The 25711-nt window shown below is 34.2% G+C and overlaps 1 protein-coding gene across 6 annotated transcripts in view; it reads left to right on the top strand.

The window, feature by feature from the left end:
* WDPCP (WD repeat containing planar cell polarity effector) overlaps positions 1-24954 on the top strand; it is a 301344-nt gene extending 276390 nt beyond the window's left edge. For 3 of the 6 annotated variants that reach the window (XM_054701615.1, XM_054701617.1, XM_054701620.1), the window contains 3 exons: positions 8425-8540; positions 15774-15805; positions 24703-24781. In XM_054701615.1, the coding sequence (XP_054557590.1) occupies positions 8425-8540; positions 15774-15805; positions 24703-24753 (199 nt within the window). In that variant the 3' untranslated portion in view covers positions 24754-24781. Of the gene's footprint in view, positions 1-8424; positions 8541-15773; positions 15806-24702 lie in introns of all 6 variants that reach the window. The other 3 variants (XM_037527477.2, XM_054701619.1, XM_054701618.1) reach the window with 3 other exon arrangements.
* The last annotated feature ends 757 nt before the right edge of the window (positions 24955-25711 follow it).

Raw genomic sequence — 25711 nt, 5'->3', positions numbered from 1 at the left:
CCTTTTCAAAAATAAAATACAAGGCAAGGCAAGGCAGAAGTGCAACTGTAGTTTTTTAAAATTCAGTGAAATAAATTATGAACCAATGATTTTATATCTAAGTAAGCGCTTCTTCAAGCACCCACACTAAAAATAACTGGTTTTCATGAACCCCTCTTGAGGGAAGTAAACTGTTTCATTTCATCCGACCACGAGATGACTCAGAACTACAGCAAATGTACTGATTTTGAATGTTTAAATTCATATAGAGAGGACAAAAAGTGGGGTGTGGTGAAATAAATATGGAAGACTTGTATACAAATATTTTATTCTGTGATTAAGTAGGAGTGGTACAACTAAAGATGGGAGAACAGAGTAAAAGAAATAGAATAAGCTCACTGATGCATACAAGCAATAAGGGATCAAATAATAATTCACTGAGAAGAGAATAATTTACTAAGATGACAATAAAGGTGTTAGAAAAGATATCAGAATACAAAGGTAGCCACTAAAATAAACTAAAACCTTCCTATAGGGCCTCCCTGGCAGCGCAGCAGTTGAGCACTGGGTTCCGAAGCTGCCAGCAGCTTCTGCAGTGCCGGTTCAATCCCCAGCCACCAGGGCAAGGGTCGCACATGGCGCGCAGACCTCTCCTGCTGCCCGCTGCTCCCCTCAGCAGTGTGCTTCGGTCCTTCTGCCTGCTCTGCTCCCCGCTCTGGCTCTGGTGAATTCTCTCACCCTCCCGTGCTTCTGACTGTACCCAGTGCATGTATAAATAAATAAATAAATCTTTAAAACCTTTCTATATATCGTTAAAAAAATGAGCGCAAAAGTAGCATATACATACCTCAGAAAGAAATATAATAAATGTAACCAAATACACATAATTATAAATATTCAGCCTTGAAACCTAGAATATTTGTCATTATCTATTAATATAAATACTTACCTCATCTGTTAAAAGAAAAAGAATGTTAATTTACTCACAAACCAAAATCAAGCTATGTATCATAATATATGAGAGATACATTTAAAATAAGTTAATTCAGAATAGCTAAAAATAAAGAGATGGGAAAAGATATTCTAAGCAAATGAAAATAAGAAACCAATAGTAGAAATCTTGACTGAAGAGAGAATAGAATTCATGCTCAAAGTTTTATATATGACCAGAAATGCTAACATTCCAATTTTACAAAAATTAAACATATATGTGTATCAAATAGCACAGAAACCATCTCTATATAGGAAAAATCTAAAAGAAATGCAAGAAAACATAGCCAACTAATAATGGGAAACTTTAATTATTCTTACTACAAAGTAAATTAAGTAAGCGAAACATAAGGGAAAAGGATACCTAAAATAAGATAATCGGTAATAGTGACATTATGGATATTTATTCTATACTATCATAACAGAGAATAAAATTTCTTCCCAAGAACCCTGGGTATATTCACAAAAATTGAGCATGTGTTAAGTGACAAAAAGATATCACTAAACTTCTTAAGAAAAAACTACTACCAAGAAGAGAAGCCCGATAGTAATGCAAATGTGCAGAGTTGCACACAGTAGGTCACTGCTCTCCTGTGAATTAACTTATTTTAAATGTATCTCTAGTATATTATGGTACATAGCTTAATTTTGGTTTGTGAGTAATTTGTGGGTAAATCATTCAGGTTTGTATGGGAAAATAAGAATCACATAGATAAGAAACAAGGAAAATCATATAATCAAAGCCATTTAATTAACAGTAAATACTAGGAATATTACCAAAAACTGTTGATCAGAATAATCCTCACTGAGAAGGCAGTATTTGAGTTAAAACCCAGATGACAAGAAATCATCTATGACAAGGAATCATCTATGTGATATATGCAATAACAGCATTTGAGGGAAAGGAAACTGCACATGCAAAGGCCCTATAGTGGAACCAAGTTTGAGTGGTTTGAATAACAAAGCAAATATAGCTAAATTGTAAAAGGGGACTGAGGATAATAGTATTTAGGGCCTTTACAGGCATTCTAAGGTGTATGTTCCTTGTTGTAATTGCAATGAGAAACCATTATAGGATATTAGAATACACAGTAGGCAGAATAATTCTCTCCCAAAGATGTCCACATCCAAATCCCTGGAATTTGCACATGTGTATATATAGATATAGATATAGATATAGATATATAGATATAGATATAGATATATAGATATATAGATATAGATATAGATATATATAATATAGTGTGTATAATTAAGTTTCAGATGGGATTAAGGTTGCTAAATCATCTGACTTTAAAATAGGGTAATTATGCATTACTAAGAGAGACTTAATGTACTTCTTAAATGTGGGGAAGAGTCGTTAAATGTCCATGGAATATTACTCAGCATTCAAAAAAGATAAACACATGCAATTTGCAGCAACATGGATGGCGCTGGAAGGGATCATGCTCAGCGAAATAAGCCAAAAAGAAAAAGAAAAATACCGGATGGTCTCACTCATAGCAGGAATCTAGAAAACTTAAATAAGGGACCAGGAAAATGAATAACTATAAGAAAGTGAAAATCAAAATCAACAAAAAACTATGAACCAGAGAGACTTTTTGGGGGGTGGGGGCCGGGAGGGGAGGGATTGGGGTCAGAATGGGGCATTTGCAATTGTATGGGGGAATATAAAAATAAAATTTATTATTTAAAAAAAAAATGTGGATGGAAGGGAGAGGCAGAAGAGTCAGAGTGTTCTACTGTGAGAAGGACTCAACTTGCCATTGCTAACTTTGAAAATGGAAAGGGAGCGGGGTGGGTGATCCAAGGAATACATGTGGCTTCTAGAAGCTCAAAAAGATAAGGAAACAGACCCTCCAGAAAGGAATGTAACTTGTTTAATTCACTAATTTGTTACAACAGCAAGGAAAAATTGACACAAAGTTTTAGAAGTTCATTTTCAATACTGATAGATCACTTTGATCAGTCTAACTTGACAGTCTAATTTGACATTGGAAAGTTATGATGCGTATTCTCTTTTTGCATTTCACCAACTGAATGCTGGGGCTTAAGACTAAATCTGAAACATCAGAATTTCATTTGGGGGGAGTTTAGTTACTAAAAGATACTTAAAGTTTTTGTTTTAATTCTCATTCAATGGACACGGCAAATTTAATCAAAGACAAGAGCAAAGAGAAAGTCTTTCAATAATAGTTTCAATAATAGGAAACAGAAAGGGAGAGACACTAAGATGACAATGTAGCCCATGGCTGAGGCTCACTACAAATGTGCCTGCTTTTGCTTATTATTGTATCCACAATATCCAACCCAGTACCAGCCACACAGTCAATATTTAACATATATTCCATCCATGAATAAATGAACGATCCACAAAATATCAGCCTCCTAATTTTAATCCTCTTCATCACTATTTACATCCTTCACACACTTTCAGGTCATTAAACACAATTTTAATTTCTGGATAGCCTTTGGGAAAATTAATAAACTGGATTTGTTTAAATATAATGCAGAAACCAACTGTAAATAGAAAAAAAATTTATAGGCCAGAGTTCATAAATTTATTAATTAGCATGTAAACTGTAGGAAGGTAGATATGTTTACATCTTTTCTCTTTTGTTATTGACTGATGCATCATCCAGGACTTAGCAGAGTGCCTGGCATATAACTGTTGCTTAATAAACATTTATTGAATAAATATTTTTATAATACAAAAATATCTAGTAGTAAGTGTAGACATTTTAGAAACACAAAGGAATCAAGCAATTCCAAATTTAAACTACTTATTTACTACTACTAGGTTATAAATAAGTTTTATAAAAATCACCACTATGTGAATTGACTGACACTTTACATGTCATTAATACTAGTATTCAAATAGTTAGTTTTCATACTTTTGAAGTGGCTAAGATGACCATGATTTAAATGGTTGGTTTTTCATATTTTTGAACTGGCAATTTAAAAATTACACAACTCAAAGAAAAACAGTGTAGATGTGGGGTGGGAATCTGACACAGTGAGAAGGGCAATGATAAATTAAATAAATGATCTTAGGACTAAACTAAAAAATGCTTAACTTTAGACTTTGTACTTCCTTATACTAAATATATTTCAAATAAGTCAACTTCTCTTGTTGCCTTAATTTTACTACTCAAATTAGATTATCCCCTCCCTTTGAGATCTAACACTATTATAGAGCAAATATTGTACAGCAAATTTATCTACTTGATACTATTATAAATTAGTTGCAATACTGTTTAGTTTTCTGCAATTTATTATATCTGAGTTCATACCTAAGAAACTCCAAATGAAATACCACCCTTTCAAGAAATACTGAGTTTTGGCTTGATTTTATTTGATTTATAGCTAGGTAATTTCCTTTAAGATGGAACAACAAAAACAAAATCTATTCAGAATCCTTATGTGTGCCTATAAACAATATAAGTGATGAAATTTTTCAGTGTTTACAAAACAAATAAAAATGTCAACAGAATGTCTGGTAGTAGACTTACCAAAAAGAAAAAAACTACAGTCTACAATTCATGAAGATTGGCTCAAAATAAACTGGCCCTGCCAACAGAAAATCTGACAATTATTCTGTTGTCTAATTTGGCTCAGTCTAAGTTGACCTTGTTTATTCATCTCAGTCTTTTAATTCTTGCTAACTTGGCATAAAAGGAGAACATATGGCATATGTCTAGGAAGTCCATTTCTGCATCTTAAACTGAAGTAAATGAAGAATATACTGAGCACTTTAAGATAGCTTGATGTATATTAAATAAATCTGGTTAAATTCATATTATTCCCACTAGACTTTTTATGCTGTTGCCTATAAAATTAGAAACTACATAGAGACATCTTTTTCTAAGTTTCAGTATATGATGAAGACTGGCCAATTTTAAATGTTTCCAAAGACAGACAATCATAAACACTTAAAACATAAAAATGAAAAACTATCACCAATTTGGTAACTCTACAGATTTTTGATGAATCTGTTTAAGAGAGCTGACCAAGATAATGGGAAAACAACAAAAAGAATATTTCCCTTTTTTTTTTTTACCAGCTTAATCTAGTCTCCAGTGGCAATATCTACTGTCTTCTGATTTTACCTGATATACAATAGCTAAGCTATGGAAACAACCCAAATGCCCAAAAATAGATGACTGGATCAAGAAGATGTGGTACATATACACAATGGAATATTACTCAGCAATCAAAAAAGATAAACACATGCAGTTTGCAGCAACATGGATGGAGCTAGAAGGGATCATGCTCAGCGAAATAAGTCAAAAAGAAAAAGAAAAATACCGGATGGTCTCACTCATAGCAGGAATTTAGAAAACCTAAATAAGGGACCAGGAAAAAGACTAATTAATACAAAGTAAAAATCAAAATCAACAAGCAACTATAAACCAGAGACACACGGCGGGGGGGGGAGAGGAAGGATTAGGGTCAAAATAAGGGGGGGGGTGCAATTGTATGAGGAATATAACCAAAATGAAAATGCATACATTGTGCAAAAAAGAAAAATGATGTAAGAATTGATAAAATATTTTTTAAAATTTCATACAATTCTAATCAAAAACACAAAAGACTTGTAGATATAGACAAGCTGTTTCAAAATGCAAGAAACTAGAATAGCAAAAACAATTTTGGAAAAAGGAAAAAATTGTTGGGAGGAATTACATGTCATCTAAGATTTTTTACTAAAGCAGGAGTTGGCAAATATTTTTTGTGAAGAGCCTACCGGTCTAGGTTTTGCAGGTCCTACAGTCGCTCTCATAGCTACTTAAGTCTGCCACTGTAGCAAAAAAGCAGCCACTGGCAACATGTATGTAATTAAATGTGGGTATGTGCCAATAAAAACTTATTTACAAAAATTGACATGGGGTCTCTTTGGTGGTACAGGGGTTAAAGTCTCAGCAGTATCAAGCTATTGCCAGCCACTGAGGCCTGAGTTCAATCCTCGGCCAGGGAGGTGACCCACGTGGCGCAGCAGGCCTCTCCTGTCTTGCCTCCTGCTCCCCTCAGCAGTGCATTTCAGTAGATCCTCCTGTTCTTCTCCCCACTCTGTCTCTGGTAAATCCTCTCACCCCCCGCACCTCTGACCTACACCCCAGTTCAAATATGCATAAATAAAAATCAATCTTTTAAAAAAAAATGACATAGCGTGGGCATGACCTGTGGATTGTGGCTTGCCATTTCCTGCTCTAAAGTAATACTAAACAAGAAATTATGTATTAGCAAAAAGATATAGATTAATGAAGCAGATAGAGACCCCAGAAATAGATCCATGCAAATATTCCCAACTGATTTCTGACAAAAGATAATTCAATGGGAAAAGAGTAGTCTTTTCAACAAATAATATTGGAATGACTGGATATCTATGTGTAAAAACAAAGTGATCCAAACTAAACCTTCAAACTTTTCTAAAATTAACTCAAAATGGATCATAGATCTAAATGTAAAACTATAAAGCATTTAGGAGAAAAACCTCAAAAGTAAACCTTCATGATCTTGGATTAATCAAAGAATGCTTAAATCTTACACTAAAAATACATAATCCACAAAATAAAAAAAAAGCTGATAAATTAGACTTCAGCACCTTTTGTTCTTCAATATTTTTCCTTACGAGAAAATATTTGCAAATCACATAACAGACAAAAGATTTGTACCAAGAACGTATAAAGCACTTTTTAAACTTGATTACAGGGCTTCCCTGGTGGCACAGGGGTTAAAGAGTGCTATGAAGGGTCTCCCTGGTGGTGCAAGGGGTTGGGCACTGCACTATGAAGCAATCTGCAGCCTCTGCAGCACGAGTTCGATCCCCAGCCGGCCAGAAAGAAACCCACATGGCGAGGCAGACAGCTCCTGTGTGTGAGCCCACTGCTCCCCTCGGCAGTGTATTTTGGTCTGTCTGCCTGTTCTGCTCCCCACTCTGTCTCTGGTGAATCCTCTCACCCACCCCCTGCATCTCTGGCCTGCACCCCAGCTCTTGTATGCATAAATAAATAAATCTTAAAAAAAAAATAGCGCTATCAAGCAATTGGCATGAGTTCGATCCCTGGCCAGGGAGCTACCCACATGGCGCAGCGGACTGCTCCTTTCTCACCTGCTGCTCCCTCTATTTCAGTAGATCTGCCTGTTCTGCTCCCCACTCTGTCTCTGATGAATCCCCTCACCCCCACATCTCTTGCCTGTACCCCAGTTCTTGTATGCATAAATAAAATCTTTAAAAATAAACAAATAAATAAAATTCAATTGCAATTTTCATACATTTCTGGTGAGACTACAAAATGGTACAACCACCCTGGGAAAGCAGTTCAGCAGTAATTACAGTTGTATACCAACTATGAGTCAGCAATCCTATTTACAACAAATGAAAACTTACGTTTACATACAAATTTGTACATGAATGTTTACAGCTGTTTTATTTATAACTGCAAAAACCTAGGGGCTGTGGGGATAATCCTTCAACAGATGACTCAACAAAGTGGCACATCTATATAATGGGATACTACTCAGCAATGAAAAGTAAACCACTGATGCACATAATATCTTGGATCAATATCAAAGATGATTATACTTAGTGACAGATGCCAGTCACAAAAGTTTGTATTGTATGATTCCCATTAAATGGCATTCTTGAAGTCAAAACTGTACTATGGAGAGTCAATTAGTGGTTGCCATGAGTTACTAGAAGGGGGGGCTGTGACAAGTATGAGTGAGTTTGTTGGCATGATGAAATATTTTATATTCTGATTGTGGTAGTAATTACATGACTCTATTTACTTGTCATAATTCATAGAACCTATAGCTTAAAAGACCATTTTAACATATAATAACTAATATAGTAAAAATTTTAAAACTAAAAAATGTTATCACAGTGAAAGAGAATTATGTAAAACTTTATAAGGCACTATTACCTCAGCTTTATTTTTTTTTTAAGATGCATAAAATAAGTATAAGAGCTAACTAACCAGATGAGAACTTTGGATATTTTAGTTAGGTTTAATATCCTTTTTGTGTGTATTCCGAGTTTTTCTGCACTAATAGGGTTTATATTTAAAATTAGGAAAATAAAGTTTACTGAATGGAAAATTTCTACCTTACATTGTAATTTTTATAATTCATAGGTAACTAAAGCATCACATTTTATTTGCATGATTACTTCTTTTGAAAACTGTACATGTAAGATATTTGTATATTAAAGTGAATTTAACTGCTCTTTAAAATGTCAACATTTAATGCTAGAAAAGTAAAAGTAGTTGTCAATGTTTTTATTAACATTATGGTATTTGATTATATTACTGAAAGCTTCCAGAGGAATTAATTACATTTTTTAAAACCTCAAACTTTGAAAATATTCAAAACTTTAAAATATGTAACTTATAACTTAACCCTATACCTTTCTTTTCAATCCCTTTTTCCATAAAAAAAATACAACAATTATAGGCAAGTATTTGATAGAAAGAGTGAACTTGGAAAAAACATCTCTACTGCACCTTTGATGGCTAAGACCTATAATGAAGAAGGCAACGATATCCATGGTGATACCCAAAATATCCAAGGTATAACATAAAAACAATTTTATGGCTGACAAGAGCTTTTCATAAATGAAAAAAATGAATTAAAAAAAGAAAACCCAGGACATTTCTAGTTGGTGTATTATTAGACTGCTCTGATTGGTATAATGTAAAATTCCAAGTCACGGGCCTCCCCGGTGGCGCAGCAGTTGAGCGCTGGGTTGCGAAGCTGCCCGCAGCCTCTGCAGCGCCAGTTCGATCCCCGGCTGCTCCTGGCCACCGGAGGAGGGTCCCACATGGCGCGCAGACCTCTCCTGCCGCCCACTGCTCCCCTCAGCAGTGTACCTCGGTCCTTCTGCCTGCTCTGCTCCCCGCTCTGGCTCTGGTGAGTTCTCTCACCCTCCCGCGCTTCTCACTGTACCCTGTGCTTATATAAATAAAAATAATGTTAAAAAAAAAAAAAAGAATTAGAAAGAAACAATATTTAAAAAAAAAATAAATAAAAAAATAAATAAAATACCAAGTCACCTGATTGTAACAAACGATTAATTTTAATGAGCATATATATGCTAAATGTATATGGTGCTACAACACATATATGTGCAATGTATATGCTAAAACACATTATCTCAATAAAAATAAATTAATAAAAAAAGAGAAACTTTTAATGGTTCTTCCCTTCTTTCTTTATAGAAATCACACTATGGTATGATACCAGGAATCAAGGTATCTGTCTCTCGGTAGACTATCTTGCTTTGGTTCATTTTTAAAATTTACAATCCAACATGGATCAATACCATTGTAAAAATGAATTAAAAACAAAAATTTAAGTGAAGTTTAAAAATAAAACATAATTATCCAGGGCCTCCCTGGTGGTGCGTAGTGCTGTGGTTAAGCACAGCACTATGAAGCTATCCACAGCCTCTGCAGCATGAGTTCGATCCCAAGCCAGCCAGGGAGCTACCCACATGGCACAGCAAACCTCTCCTGTCTCACCCGCTGCTCCTCAGTGTGTATTTCAGTCAGTCTGCCTGTTTTGTTCCCCACTCTGTCTCTGGTGAATCCTCTCCCACCGGCCCCCGACCTCTGGCCTGTACCCCAGTTCTTGTATGCATAAATAAATGAATCTTTTGGGAAAAAAATCCAAGGAGGTTCCATCTCAAAATGGTGATGTAAGAGGATACTAAACGCACCTCCTTCTTTGGACATACCAGCTCTACAAATATATATGGAACAATTCCCTCTGGGGAAAAAAAAAACAACTTTAAAATAGCTGAGTAACTCTAACACATTGGACAAATGAGGAAAAAAACACAATGAAGCAGGAAGGAGAGTCTGAGACACAATCTTACCATAAAACCCATCCCCAGCATGGTTATCCATTATTAGGAGGGGCTGTGGGGATAATCCTTCAATAGACGACTAAACAAAGTAGCACATCTATACAATGGGATACTACTCAGCAATGAAAAGTAAACTACTGATACACATAATATCTTGGATCAATATCAAAGATGATTATACTTAGTGACAGATGCCAGTCACAAAAGTTTGTAAAAAAACCTCATGTAAGGCACTCCAACCTCAAGATCTGCACCTAAGAGGTGACCCCCCACAAAAAAGATCTAGTTTTGATCTTTGTGTTGGGGCTTGTGTTGACAAAATCCACAAGGCTGTAGCAAACTGAAAGTGCACATTCTCACAAACTCACCCATCCCAGGGGCAAATGCAGAAGTAGCGGATTCATACCAGACTTTATATGAAAGAGGCTTATTTGCTAATTTTACAATGTTGTGCTAATGGGCAGACACTTCATTTAACTTAGATCTAGGGGCATGATGGAATACTATCTAGGGACAAAGACTGGCAGGCAATCCCCTGCTCCGGCCAGCAGGCACCACCCTTTTTCTTCTTGTTCTTCTTTTTTTTTTTAAAGATTTATTTAATTATGCATTCAAGAACAGGGTACAGGCCAGAGGCGCAGGCAGTAAGAGGACACACCAGAGACAGAGTGGGGAACAGAACAGGCAAACTGACTGAAATACACTGCTGAGGGGAGCAAGTGAGAAGAAGTCTGCTGCACCATGTTGCTCCCTGGCCAGAATATAAACCAGAAAGAGTTTATATTCTTGTATGGTAGCCTGTTTTTGCAGTTGCCACCAAGGGACACCTTTATATCACCTGGTTCTAGTATGCAGCAAGCTTAAGCTTGTGGTTCCCACAGTACTGTAACCAGTAAAAAACCAGTCCTTAAAGAGCTACCATCTACAAGGCAAGCAAGAGACATCAGACCCAGTACTTCTGTGAAACAGGCCTATTAGCTTATCATCATAGCCACAACCTGAGGGGCAAAAATTTAATTAAACACACATCTAAAAGATGACTGTAATCCTTTCTAGAGATTTTGGATGGCAGGCACTATCTACATACTCTCCCTCTGCTGTACTCCACAACACCAGTATCTCCCAGAGGGGAGAGCTCTTACATGTGTTGGTGCCCCAGTTTTTACATCTACTGTCACACCAAAATACACTATAATTAAAATGTCAAAAGTTACAAAGAAAGAATCTTAAATAAGCAGCAAGGAAGAAAACAATTTGCTATGTAAAAAGGAATTCCCATCAGACTATCAGAGATTTTTCAGCATAAATTTATAAGCCAGAAGTGAGTGGCATGATATATTCAAAGTGCTCAGAGAAAACCATTTCCAAACAAGAAAACACTACCCAGCAAAGTTATCATACAGAACTAAAGGAAACTCAAACTCTGGGAAGCCATTTCCAGATAGGCAAAAGCTAAAGGAATTTGTCACCACTAAATCAGTGTTAAACAAATTGTTAAGGGACCACTTGAAGCTGAAATGAGATGGTGCAAATTAATAACAAGAAAATGTGCAAGTATAAACTGCACTAATATATAAAAAAAAGTGGACAGATCATTTACAAAGCTAGTATGAAGGTTAAAGATGAAAGTAAAAACTATTGTTACTATAGTTATGGGATACATAAGATAAAAAGATATAGAACTATGACATAAAAAACATAAAACATGGAGAGGGAGAATAAAATACGTAGAGCGTTAGAATGCATTCAAATTTTTATTAATTAAAAGTAGACTATTATAGTCTCATGGTAACTATAAATCAAAAACTCAGTACATACATAAAAGAAAAAGAGAAAGAAACAAACACACCGCTAAAGAAAGTCATCAACCCATAAAGAGAACAGGTGAAGAAAAAAAGGAACCAAGGAACTACAAAACTGAGAACAATTACCAAAATAGCAATAAAGTCATATCAGTATTTATCTTAAATATAAATTAACTAAATTCTGAATCAGTTAAAAAGACCCATCTAAATGTTGCTTATAAGAAACTCAGTTCAGGGACTCCCTGGTGGTGCAGAGGGTTAAGCCACAATGTGTGAAGCTATCCGCAGCTGCCACAGCATGAGTTTGATCCCTGCCCAGGGAGCTACCCACATGCACAACAGACCTCTTCTGACTCGCCCTCTGCTCCCCTCAGCAGTGTATTTCAGTCAATCCACATGTTCTGCTCCTCATTCTGTTGCTGGTGGATCCTCTCACCCCCCTACATCTCTGGCCTGTGCCCCAGTTCTTGTATGCATGAATGAATAAATCTTTAAAAAAAAAAAAAAACCTCAGTTCAAATGCAAGCATCAACAGACTGAAAGTGAAAGGATGGAAAAATACATTAACGAAAATGGAAACCAAAAGATATCTGTTAGCAAGTTTATGGAAAGTTGTGGAAATCTATATTTATAGCAGACAAAATTGACTTTAAAACAAAGACTGCAATAAGAGACAAAGAAGGGCATTCCAGAATGACAAAGGGGTGAATTCAACAAAAGAATATAACATTTGTAAATATTTTAGCACCCAACCTAAAACTGAATATATAAAGCAAATATTAACAGACCTAAAGAGTGAAACAAACAGCAGTACAATAACAGTAGGGAACTTTAATGCCCCACTGACATCAATGGGCAGATCACTCTGACAAAAAATAAAATTGATTGTAAATGACACACTAGACCAGATGATTTTAACAGATATATAAAGAACATTCCATTCAAAAACACATTCCTCCCTAGTGTATATGAGCCATTCTCTAGGGTTGATCATATGTTAGGCCACAAAACGAGCCTTAATAAATTTAAGGAGACTGAACTCGGGACTCCCTGATGGCACAAGGGGTTAAGACACAATCTATGAAGCTATCCATAGCCACTGCAGCATGACTTCGATCCCTGACCAGGGAGCTATCCACATGGCGCAGCAGACCTCTCCTGACTCGCCCACTGCTCCCCTCAGCAATGTATTTCAGTCAATCCACCTGTTCTCTTCCCTGCTCTGTCTCTAGTGAATCCTCTTATCCCCACCCACACTTCTGGCCTGTACCCCAGTTCTTGTATGCATAAATAAATAAATCTTTAAAAAAAAAAAAAGACTGAACTCATATCAAGTATATTTTCCTAACACAAAGATATGAAACTAGTAATCAATTACAAGAAGAAAACTGGAAACTTCACAAATATATGAAGAGTAAACAACAGTAAAAAACAGTCAAAGAGAAATCAAAAAATACCTTGACACAAATGAAAATAGAAATACAACATACCAAAAACTATAGAATGCATGAGATACATCTCAGAAACATCTTTTAAGACTCATCCCTGGAAGCAAAGAAAATGAAGGAAAAGATAGACAGCTGGAACTATGTCAAACTAAAAACTTCTGTACAGCAAGAGACAATAACCAAAGTGAAGAGACACCCTACAGATTGGGAAAAAATATTTACACTCCACACAACTGATAAGCAACTTATATCAAAGAGCTTATACAACTCAACAAAAATAAAAAATCCAGTCAAACATTGGGCAGAAAAGCTAAAAAGACACTTCTCCAAAGAAGAAATGCAGATGGACAATAGCCACATGAAAAAATGCTCAATTGTCATATATAATCAGGGAAATGCAAATCAAAACCACAATGAAAAACCACCTCATACCACTAAGAATGGCCCACATTAAAAAAACTGACAACAAATGCTGGTGATGATGTAGAGAAAAAGGAACGCTTTTACGTTGCTGGTGGGAATGCAAACCTGTCCAACCACTATGAAAAGCTGTGTGGAGGTTCCTCAAAGCACTAAAAATGGAGCTTCCATATGACCTAGCAATTTCACTCCTAGGAATCTACCCAAATGGCACAAATACATTAATTCAAAATGAACCCTGCACCCCTGTGTTCATTGCAGCACTATTTATAATAGCTAAGCTATGGAAACAACCCAAATGCCCAAAAATAGATGACTGGATCAAGAAGATGTGGTATCACAATGGAATACTATTCAGCAATCAAAAAAGATAAACTCATGCCATTCACAGCAACACAGATGAAGCTGGAAGGAATTATGCTCAGTGAAATAAGTCAGAAGGAAAAAGAAAAATATTATTGTTTTCACTTATTGGAGGAATATGGGGAAACTGAACAAGGGGTCAGGGAAAAAAAGACAAAACTAGCAGGCAAACTATAGAACTGAGACACAGCACAAGGAAGGGGGGGGTCAAAAAGGGGGAGGGAGGAGTACAAGAAACTATAGTGAGGGTTCACCAGTGATTTGGTGGTGGGAATTTTGTGGAAATTACACCTGAGAGTAGAAATCAAACATTATACAAAAATGAACAATGTGAAAAATAAATATTAAAAAAAAACTATGGGATGCAATAAAAGCCATTCTAAGAGAAATGTTCCTAGTGAATGAATGCCTACATCAAGAAACTAACAAACAAAAAAATCTAAAACAACTTAACTTTAAACTTCCAGAAAATAGAAAACAGAACAAATGAAACCACTGTTAGTATAATGAAGGAATTAACAAAGATCAGAGCTGAAATTCCAGTGACAAGTATAAATCCACAGCATCTCAGGAGCCACGCGTTAATACCTGACCACAATATTTATTTCATTTTTATTACCAGTGCATGCTCATGATATCAAAATAAAATAAAATTGCACTTCAAATTTCACATTTTTAAGGCACGGTGAAAGTGGTTTGCTTTGCTATCAAATTAGATAGCAAAGTTTTGTGTTGTTATGCAATGATACATTAGCTAAGCTCAAAAGACGCCAATACATATAATACCAGACAGACAAAGGACCTATCATAAGCAAACAGCGGTCATAAAAACTGGAATTTTTTAAATGGAGTCTCATAATCAAATCTCTTCATAAAAATAAAAACTGACATGAGGTTGTGTCTTGTTTGTTAGCCAAGCAAGGACAGCCTTTTACTGAAGCTGAGCTAATTATCAGTAAAATGAAATCATGTTTGATTATAGAACCTGAAAAAAAATGTGCCCAGAGAAAATAAACCTTTCTCAGACTATTGGTCAATGGCCAGTACAGTTGCTTAAAAAGTTGAGGGCATTGACAGTAACATGAATAGATTTTAAAAGTCAAGGAAAATGAATTCAAGTAGCTTTCTTTGGTCAACAGATACTATGATACTGTTCAACTGCTGACTCTATTTGAGGAATCAGTGCCAAATGAAGTGTCTACAGAATTAGTCTCTACAAATAGTTTGTGTAAAACAACTTCAGGCAAGAATATTTTCAAAGAAATTAAGAAAAACACTAATTCAGCACAACCTAAAGTGGATTCTACAAGATGTATTACAACTGATGGCATGCAGAGGACAAAAAGACAAATTTACAAAGTTTGTAAATATTTAAGGTGTTTAAATCTTATGATTATTCCCTGAATTTATTAATCATCAGCAGATAACTAGCAGAAAGCAATTGATTCTATGATGTGTTACTGAACCAGTGTGGTCAAAGGTGAACCTTAGTCACTCTTGTGGATTTAACCATCAACAATTTCTTGAATTTCATCAAACATAGAAGTTGCATAAAACTTCTCAACACAAATCCCCAGGTAACCACCACTAAACAATCGGAATTGGCACTTAGAATAAATTTATTTAACCATACAAATGTTAAGATATCACTTTAAAAACAAAAGGAATCATACAGGCAGAGTTTACTCATTTGATTTTAGTAATATACTAGCCACACGTGCATTATAAGAATAACTGGTACTTTTACATACTATTTTGAAGTTTGGTTATTCTCTAGTTTTCAGCATTCTTATTTAAGTTATGAGTATTTAACTTTTTAGTGAGGATAGTAAAAGGTTTGGTAACAATATTAAGGTCTTTGATTAGATTTGAAGATAATATTGTACTCCTTTGTTTTAGTAGGAGAAAAAAGAGAAGACTGCACAGGACAGGTAAAACACTTTTCTTACTATTTATTATTAGACATTTAAATTCCAAGAGAAATGCACACCATATCTGATTATTTTGAACTCAGGAAATGCTGCCTTTTGGTATATACTAACTAGAAACATCTTTCTAGAAAACTGTTCAGCTTTTCAGTCTTTCAAAGTTGTAATTATTAAAAGTTAATCCTTATAAAATTGTACATAATCAAATATGTACAAATGAAATTACATACATCTGGAATTTGCCTCAGAATTGTCCAGTAGGTGTCAAGTAGGTGGATTCCATGGTGAATGAGTTGATATCTATTTAATGACAATATAGCAATTTACATATACCGTCTTCTCTACTTTAGTGTATATTTGAAATCATCCAAAATTAAAAACTTAAAAATGAATGTTTAATAGTAACTATGACATTACCTGATTCATTCATTTTTATTACAAGTATATGTAATTTTAAAAAGTAAATACACAGTAAATTACCATAGTAACTGATGCATGGGACTTCAGTTTGAATGATAGTTCCACAATTAATAACAGTATTACTTTGGAAAAATCATTTCATCTTTCTAAACCTCAGCTTCCTCACCTGCAAAATAGAGATAATTCTCTATACTTCGTAGGGTTTTTATGAAGCTCTATTGTGACCACATATGTGGTAGGATTTTGTTAATTACTTGGAATTATACTAATGAAAGTAATTATCAATATCATTGCTTTAATCAACATTTTTATGAACAGATCTATGTTGAAAATAATTTTTTTCTTGCTTGGAGGGAAATATTCAATATTATATATAGCTGCATATATAGTAATCATGTTTAATTTGCTAAGTTTAATGTAATTTATCTATACCACTCATATATTTTTAAATAGCTTATTTTATGCACACTTGTTAAATGACTGCATTCTGTCAAAACTGTACAGACATATCAATTTGTATATCGAGTATACATGAAACACAATCAAGAAACTGACTCTTAATGTTTATGTAAGAGTTTTTTTTTTAAAGAATATGGGAAACATTAGTTTGTATACTGAAGTATAGAATGGTTATTGTAATCAAATTAGCCATAAATCTTTGAGTTCAGATATTGATACAGTGTTAAATTCAGGTTAACACTAATTCATGTACATCTTAGGGTCAGTCCTGGTTTTCTGCTGAGGAATTATTATTATAAGCACAGATAAGAAACAGATTCTAACAGCTTGTCATTGCTTGCAAAGATCTTTCTCATTCAGAATTTTTGCACACTACCTGCTTTTCCACTGTATACTCTGAAATACATCCCTGCTGATCTGTGTAGATGTTAATTATATTCATTTTCCATACCTGTTGTATTCCACTAGATGAACATTGAGCTTTTCTTTGTTGATAAACATTTTGGTTTTTAGCTTTTTCTATTAAAAATAATGCTGCCGTAACATTTTTTATATATCTCTGGTATATGTACTTTGGAAAATAATTTTTGGTCATAGGAAATGCATATCTCTAATTTTAATAAATAATTCCAAAAATTTTTCCAAAGTAGTTTTACCAATTTATATTCCTATCTGTCAAGTATAAGAGTCCACTATTGCACAAACTTGTTAACATTTAGATTTAACAATCATATTTTTAAATCTCTTATATTCCTAGTACTGTGAAATACTTTTCATTGCAGTTTTAATTTCCACTGATCCGATTATTGAGTTTCAACATGTTCATATGTTTCTGATCATTTTAGTTTCTCCTTCCTAGAAATGCTTTATTTGTATCAGTCATTCATTTTTTCATTTGGATTATTTATTTTCCATTAGTGATCTGTAGGAATTCTTTATATATCCTGAAAATCAATCCTTTGTCCATGTTAACAAATTTTCTCCGTTTGTTGTCTCTTCCTTGACTTTATGGTTGATAATTAGAAATTCAACTATATTAATGACAAAAATGCACCACCTTTTCCCCTATGGTATTTGCTTTTATATCTTAAGATTTCCATTCCTACTCCCAATGTTAAAGAGTCCTCTGTTGGGCCTCCCTGTTGGCGCAGGTGGTTGAGCACCATATTGTGAAGCTGTCCGCAGCCTTGCAGTGTGGGTTTGATCCTGGCCGGCAGGCGAGAATCCCACATGGCAAAGCAGACCTCTCCTGTCTCGCCCGCTGCTCCCCTCAGCAGTGTATTTCAGCCAGTCAGCCTGTTCTGTTCGCAGCTCTGTCTCTGGTGAATCCTCTCACCCTCCTGTGCATCTGGCCTGTGCCCTGATTCTTGTATAAAAATAAATAAAATCTTTTAAAAATAAACACATGTAAATAAAATCACTACTGTCTAAAAAAAAAATTCCTCTGTTATTAGTTTTTAACCTTTCATGTTTATATTTAATCCATTTGTGTTCATTATGCACATGTCAGCCCAAAATTAAAATGAAGTTATTCTAAGCATATAGAGAAATAATATAATACTATTCTAAATCAGAGTTTAACACTAACCTTGATAAGCAAAGCTTACAAATGGCCAAACAAACATGGCATGATCCAAGTTATTTAAATTGATTATACAATCAAGCTCCATAGAGATAGATTCTTTAGAATGATTATTGTAATAAACTGAACAGATTTGTTTCACTCTTAAAATACAACACAAATACAACACAACAAAACTAAATTCTCAACACATAAATCTACAAAAGACTTAATCCTGGTCCGTTTAATTCTAAGTCACCAAACATGCATATATACATATGTATATATATATACAGGTATAATTCTTTCTGTACATTTTTAGATTTAAATGTAAAATCCCGAGGCATGATTACAATGAATAGCATTTCTTTTTAAATACACATCACTTTTGTACTGTTTTTAGTTAGATGTTTTGTATTTGTATTCTAAGCTGGTTGGTGTGGGGTTTTTTTCCTTACAATTTTAGATATTTTTGAGATAAACAGGCAATAATGAAATTTGCATAGGCATGTTTAAGATAATGGTAGCTACGATTCTCAGTCCTAACACTCAGCAAAAATCCTGAGTCAGTAACAGGAAATAGTTAATACTGAAAATGGAAAAGTAAGGAGTCCATATTTGAATTTCATCAGAATTCTCAAAAAGTGTGTTTTTACTAACAGTTCATTTTTTTTAAACTAGAGTCCAAACATGAACTCCACCTGCCATTTGTCATGTCACTTATTTTTTTTTATTCTGTAACACAATTTTATTCTGTAACAGAATATTATATTAATATATAAATACTATATTTATATTTATTATAGTTATTCTGTAACAGAATCCTTATATATATTTAATATATCATATAAATATGTATTTATCATATATACATATCATTCCTTAGAGAAACTGTATCATTCTATATAATGTCCCAGGTTTTGGATTTGGTTGACATATTGCCCATTGAACATGTTCTTCTGTCCCCTTTTACTTCCCATATACTAGTATTTACCAACGTCACACGTTACAGCAAGTGCTACTTGTAGGTGGTTTTCTACATCGTATCATTAAGTACATACATATTTGGTTGCCTCAACTTTTAGTTATGCTATGACTGACCAATGGTCAAAAGGTGTCTAATTCCTCCACTTGACTATTTCCCATCAGCTGTCTAGACAAAATCTTACACTTGGAATGAGAGATCATTCTTCTAATGTATAATTATGACAGAGATAGCAATCTGCTACATAAATTGCTATTCTGTCCTACTATCATCCAAGAAGGGATAAGCTAACAGTCAGAAATGAGTAGTAGAAATAGAGTATACCATGTGTTTGTATATTTTGACACATTTCAAAGTGAGCTGCAGACATCCATGCTCCTCAACCATTTAGCCACTTCAGCCCTTTAACATATCATTAACTAGTTTCATCTTTCTTTATGTTAATAGAAATATTTAATATCTGTAATTATTCCCAATGTGTACATAATGAAAATTATCAGATGACCTTATATAACTGAAATGTGCAATATCTAGAAGTATGGCTTTTAAAGCAGTAGTTTTTGTACTCACTGATACTTCTATCATAACATGTATTAATCTACTTAGTGTATGACATCTTCCAATATTTGTTGAGTTGGAATAAATGAAAAATTATTCTCATACTTCTTTCCTCAAAAAAATGGTTTTTAAAAATGTTTTTAAATGTATCAAAATGTTCCCTAAATAGCAGAGTTAGACAAACCATAACAGTAAAAACAAAACTCTCAACACAGCCATAATATGGTGATCATTCTTCATAATTCTGAAATAATTAATTTTAGTATTTATGATCTACATTTTCTGAACAATTCAGGGATGTTCACAAAATTATTCTATGTAGAATACATAGAATAAAATTATACAAAGCAAAAATCGATTAAAAATTGCAAAGTAAGAGATATTGACTATCTGTGCCACTTTATACAAATTAAAATAGACTTTGCGGGCCACCCTGGTGGCACAGGGGTTAAGATGCAACCTATGAAGCTATATCCGCAGTCACTGTAGCATGAGTTCGATCCCCACCCAGGGAGCTGACCCACATGGCACAGCAGACCTCTCCTGACTCGCCCACTGCTCCTCTCAGCAGTGTATTTCAGTCAATCTGCCTGTTCTGTTCCCCACTCTACCTCTGGTGAATTCTCCCACCCCCCCACACACACCTCTGGCCTATACCCCAGTCCTTGTATGCATAAATAAATAAATCTTTTAAAATAAAATAAAATAAAACAAAATAGACTTTGTTCTGAATTGGGGGGAACTATGGCACAAAAGGGCAATAGACAGGTTTACTTTAGGATGTAACATGGTATGATAGAAAGAATGCAGGATTTATAGGAAAACTATCTCAGTTCCAGTTTTGTTCCACCACTTCCCACTGCTACACATCTTTTTATATCTATTTCCTAATCTGTAATATTGGAATAATTATTAAATAACATCATAGGGTCATTATGTCAAATTAGGTAATGTGAAAGCATTTTGTAAATTCCAAAACACTCTTCATTATTATGGTTCTTACTGACTTAATTTTTAAAGTACACAAAAAGTAAATTCATCTGGATAAAAATATTTTTCTGGCACTGAATTCACACTCAAGAACACATATGCTAGAAAACTGTAAAATTAAACATGTCTTCAGTTAGGGTTTGAAAAAGACAGAAATCCTGTTCACATAGATGTTTTCATTATAAATCTATAGTGAGGGAATTATCATAATTCAGAGAAGAGAGTTCTGTGAAAAGGTGAGATGACCTGTTCTTAGTACACTCCTTTCTCATGGTTTACTTAACACAATGGAAGTTGGAAAGTTACCTAGTGAGCTGACCTATTTACCTGTCTCATAAGTAGCAGAAGCCTCCAGTCAACCTTAGGCAAATACTAGATTATAGTCAATTTGAGATTTCAGTTTATAGAAAGAACATCAAGCACCATAACTCTGCAATACTGATTAGAAAGAAATCCCTGTGTGATACCAAATATGCAAGTAGTGGAGTTTATAGAAAACAGTACAACTTGAGTAACAGGACAACCTGCTCAGGAAAAGTGTATCTTATACAGAGGGAGGCTACTGGCATGCCTGTAAACAAAAGCCTTAAATAATAATAGGAGTTAACCATAAAGCAGCAAGGGAATACACGTTATTTGTTAATACAGTAAAAACTGTAGTGAAGAAAAAGTACTTCATAGGGAAATAACAACTAAATTTGAATCTCAATTCTGCCACTAAATCAGTGACTTTTAACAAAACAGCTAATCCATATGAGCATCAGTTTCCTAACTTGTAATATGAAATAATTTCACATTAGTAAATTTAAAGATTTCTTCTACCTCTGAAACACTACTATTTCTGGGATTTAATTCTTATTAAACCAAATCAGAAACTTTATGAGAGACCATTAGTTACCCCAGGGGAAACAACATAAAATAATGAGATGATCACTTAGACTATTAAAAAGATATCTGTACTAATTGAGTAAGCAATAGGTCAAAAATCCAGTCTGTAGTAAAGCAAACCTTAACTTGTCTGCAGAATTTGCTTACGAAAGTTTGAGTACATTTAAAAGAAAGTGACCTTGTATCACCCAACATTAGGTAACAGCAATAGGGTGTGTCTCAAAAAATGCACTTAACCGTATGTAGAAATCAAATGAGGGGCTGGGGAAAACCCTTTTGTTGCAGTAGACTATTACAGGAATTAACATGCAGCTTCATTCAGTCACCGGTGAGCACAATTATATAGTACATAAATAAAGATCAACCTCTTTTGAAGCCATGACTTCCTGTTACTAAACAAAATCACCTCCTCCCAAACTAGCAAATTCAACAAAACTAATAATTCTACAGTGTGTATCTAGAGGTCTAAAATTTCATAAACTTTTGTCCAATAATTCCATTTCTACAGCTTAGTACCAAATAAATAATCCTAAGCCCAGAAAAAACTTCATGCCTAATAATGTTTATCACAAAGCTGTTAAATTAAAAAAAAAAAAAATACTGGGAACAAAATTAACCAAAAAAGGAATGGTTAAGTAAAGCTGTAGTAATGGAGTAACTGAAGTCTTTATTAGATACGTAGATGAAACACATGGGGATTGAGAACTGAAAGACTTCAGTGGTACTAGCAGCAGAACTAGAAGACCCAAATTTTTCTTTTAAGAATTTGAAATGTACTTTCATGGGAGTCTTTGTACTCTTCTGAATTTTCACAGGTTAAAAAACATTTCATTAATGAACTTAAAAAAAAAAATTCCAGACTAGGTGGGAACGTGAAAAGTGTCTCAAGTGAAGCCAAAGAAAATATCCCCCAAACAAAAATACGTAAAATTGAACATATAATTCCAGTTTCATTTAAAAAATAAAACGTGGGAAAAAAGACTAGAAGCAAATATATATTAAGCCATCATTTTATATGTCTGATGGGATTATGAGTAAATTTTTATACTTTTCTGTGTTCCAAATTTTGGTTAATGAATATACTTTATTTTCAATAATGATTCAATAACTCAGCATACAAAATAGATTATTTCATTTATCAAAATATTTTTCTAAGGTAAACAGGGTATAAGTCAAGGTTATTTACCATGGAACAAGCTATCATGAAAACCTTAGAAATGCCCTGAAGTCTTTTAAAAATAAAATAGATTTTAAAGGAAATCCTTCAAAGGAAAGATTTTCTTTAATTCCTGGGAGATTCCTGTAAAGTTAATTCTATGATTCCTTCTTTTTAAAATGTAATTCCTAACCTAAGAGTGGTATTAAAGCCTGGATAGAAGGTGGTACAGAATATCAAGAATATGGCTGAATCACATGATATTTCTTAGGTATGCAAAATCTGGCTGGCCTTCAAGCAACAATCATATCCAGATAATAGGAAAATAAAATTGTGTACCCAGACTCTCTACCAGTTATTGAATAAGACCAAGTCTAAATCCAGATTTCTTGATGACCATTCTAGTGATACAGAAAATACAATTTGATATAGTAGTTTGTAAGCCAAAAGTTAGAGCTTATGATTTTTAAAATACCAGCACTTATGATGCTTTTTGTTTTTAAATTGAAAGCTACTAAAACCCCTGAACTTGCCAGTACACACAAACAAGCCCCAGCCTTAAATTACTCATTCTTCTTGTTACCTGTTCTTCCAGGTTGTTTTTTCTTTTCTTTTCTTTTCTTTTTTTTTTAATTTTGTGTATATAAGGATCCACAAGCACATGTTGTGCCACAGGCAGAGAAATACACGTTTCCCTTACTTGCTAACCGCACATCTATTTTCCTTGAGGTCTACTTGAAATAATATAATGCAATGACTTTCTAAAATGCTTCTCTCATTAAAAAGAAATTTCAAGACATAATTTAAAGAATAGCTTTAAAATAATTTTTAAATAAATGTCTCCAATTATGACATTATAGTATTAACCACTACCTCTATGCTTTACTTTACCCCTTTGCCATTTCAACTTTAAGTAGGTTATCTCCAAGCTTTAAAATATGTCCTCACCATATTATTTTTGAAATATCACTCACCTTTAGTCATACCTTTAAGCATCTTACAGACTCTTTCATAAAAGCCTTTGTTTTGGGCCTCCCCGGTGGCGCAGCGGTTGAGCGCTGGGTTGCGAAGCTGCCTGCAGTCTCTGCAGCACTGGTTCGATCCCCGGCTGCTCTCCGGCCACCGGAGGAGGGTCCCACATGGCGCGCAGCCCTCTCCTGCCACCTTTTACTCCCCTCAGCAGTGTACTTCGGTCCTTCTGCCTGCTCTGCTCCCCGCTCTGGCTCTGGTGGATTCACTCACCCTCCCGCGCTTCTGACTGTACCCAGTGCTTGTATAAATAAATAAAATAAATCTTTAAAAAAAAAAGCCTTTGTTTTTCTACACTTGATGGGACTGAAGGTAAGGCGTAAAAGAAAGAATAAGAAATGGGAAATGGATGAAGTTCTTGTTTGCATTTCTTTGCAGCACCATAAAATCTTATAAAGGATGTATAAAGCCATGATCTTTCCTTGAACCATAACCTCAAAGGCATATATTAAGAAACATACGCTATAGTGTCTTTTAGAATAGACACTATTGTAAAATCAAGGATGTAGAATCATAAATAACCCACAGCTTGCAATTTTTCATTCCAAAAGCCTTCAGTTACCTCTAAATTTCAACAAACATCTGTCCTTCCTCTGTTTATGCTTCACATACTATTTTTTTATTTTTATGAACACTCTATCAAAATTGTAAGAGTAAGATAGCCTCATGTTTACATATCTATAATGGATTTTAAACTATTTCATTATTTAAAAACTTTTATTAAAAAATGCATTTGAAATAACTTCACTGGCTTAAATAATTAGATTAAAAATATTAAAGATATAAATATTAAATCAATTATTTTTTACTCTGCTTGAACATTATTTTAATTATTTTTATTTATTTACTTTTAGGAACTCGGAGATGGTGGTTCTCTCAGAATGGTTCACTTTGGCTTGGTATAAATAATAAATTTTTTATTACTTCAAAAAGGAACCTACCTTTTTTACATTTTCATAGCTTTATAGAGATTGAACTCTCCCTGTATGGATTAAAAATAAGAGAGACATTATAAAATAGTGAAATAGTTAAGAGTTTTAATTCAGAGTATTTTCAAAGTAAATTTTTTTCAGTTTCAAAAAAACATGCAGCATAATGTCAAAGATACAAAGTAAGAGTTCTTATTTTACTTACTTATTTTCAATAATGTATAATTTTGGAAGTTTCTTACTTGTACATTAGTTCCTTCCAAAGTAGAATATTAATCTGGGTTCTTCCAATTACTTTAAACATTTCCTATTGCAATGTTCTTTACAATACCAATCCCATTATGAATAAAATATTTATTAAGCAAAAATTTCAGCCTTCATCCACTTTTGAAAGACAGTTTTCCCTGGGTCTCTAGAATTATTGTTATGAAGCACCATTGACTGCTGAACACCACTGACTGTTTTAAGGAACACAGATACTATTTCTCTCTGTAAAAAGGAAGGCAATGCTTATAGCCCATATGAAAGATTGTGTTTCCCAACCTGAAAGCCCCAAAACAGATGAATGGGTCAAGAAGATGTAGTATATATAAACAATGGAATACTACTCAGCGATCAAAAGATAAACTCATGCCATTTGCAGCAACATGGATTGAGCTGGAAGGATAATGCTAAGCAAAATAAGTCAGAGAGAGGAAGAAAAATATATTGCATGGTCTCACTTGTAGGGAGACTATAGGGAAACTGAACACAGAATCAGGAAAAAGACAAAACTTGCAGGCAAACCATAGATCTGAGGCATACAACAGGGTTGGGAGAGAGAGGGGTCAAAACAGGTAGGGAAGAGCACAAGGGACTATGGTGATGGTCACAGGTGCTGTGGTGGCAGCATTATGAGGATTACACGAGGGAAGAAACCAAATATAAAAAATCG

This window comes from Talpa occidentalis, unplaced genomic scaffold (assembly GCF_014898055.3).
Source record: "Talpa occidentalis isolate TD23 unplaced genomic scaffold, MPIMG_talOcc4v2.1 talOcc4.5, whole genome shotgun sequence".
In the NCBI taxonomy this organism is placed as follows: domain Eukaryota; kingdom Metazoa; phylum Chordata; class Mammalia; order Eulipotyphla; family Talpidae; genus Talpa; species Talpa occidentalis.
This window is presented reverse-complemented; position numbering and strand designations above follow the sequence as displayed.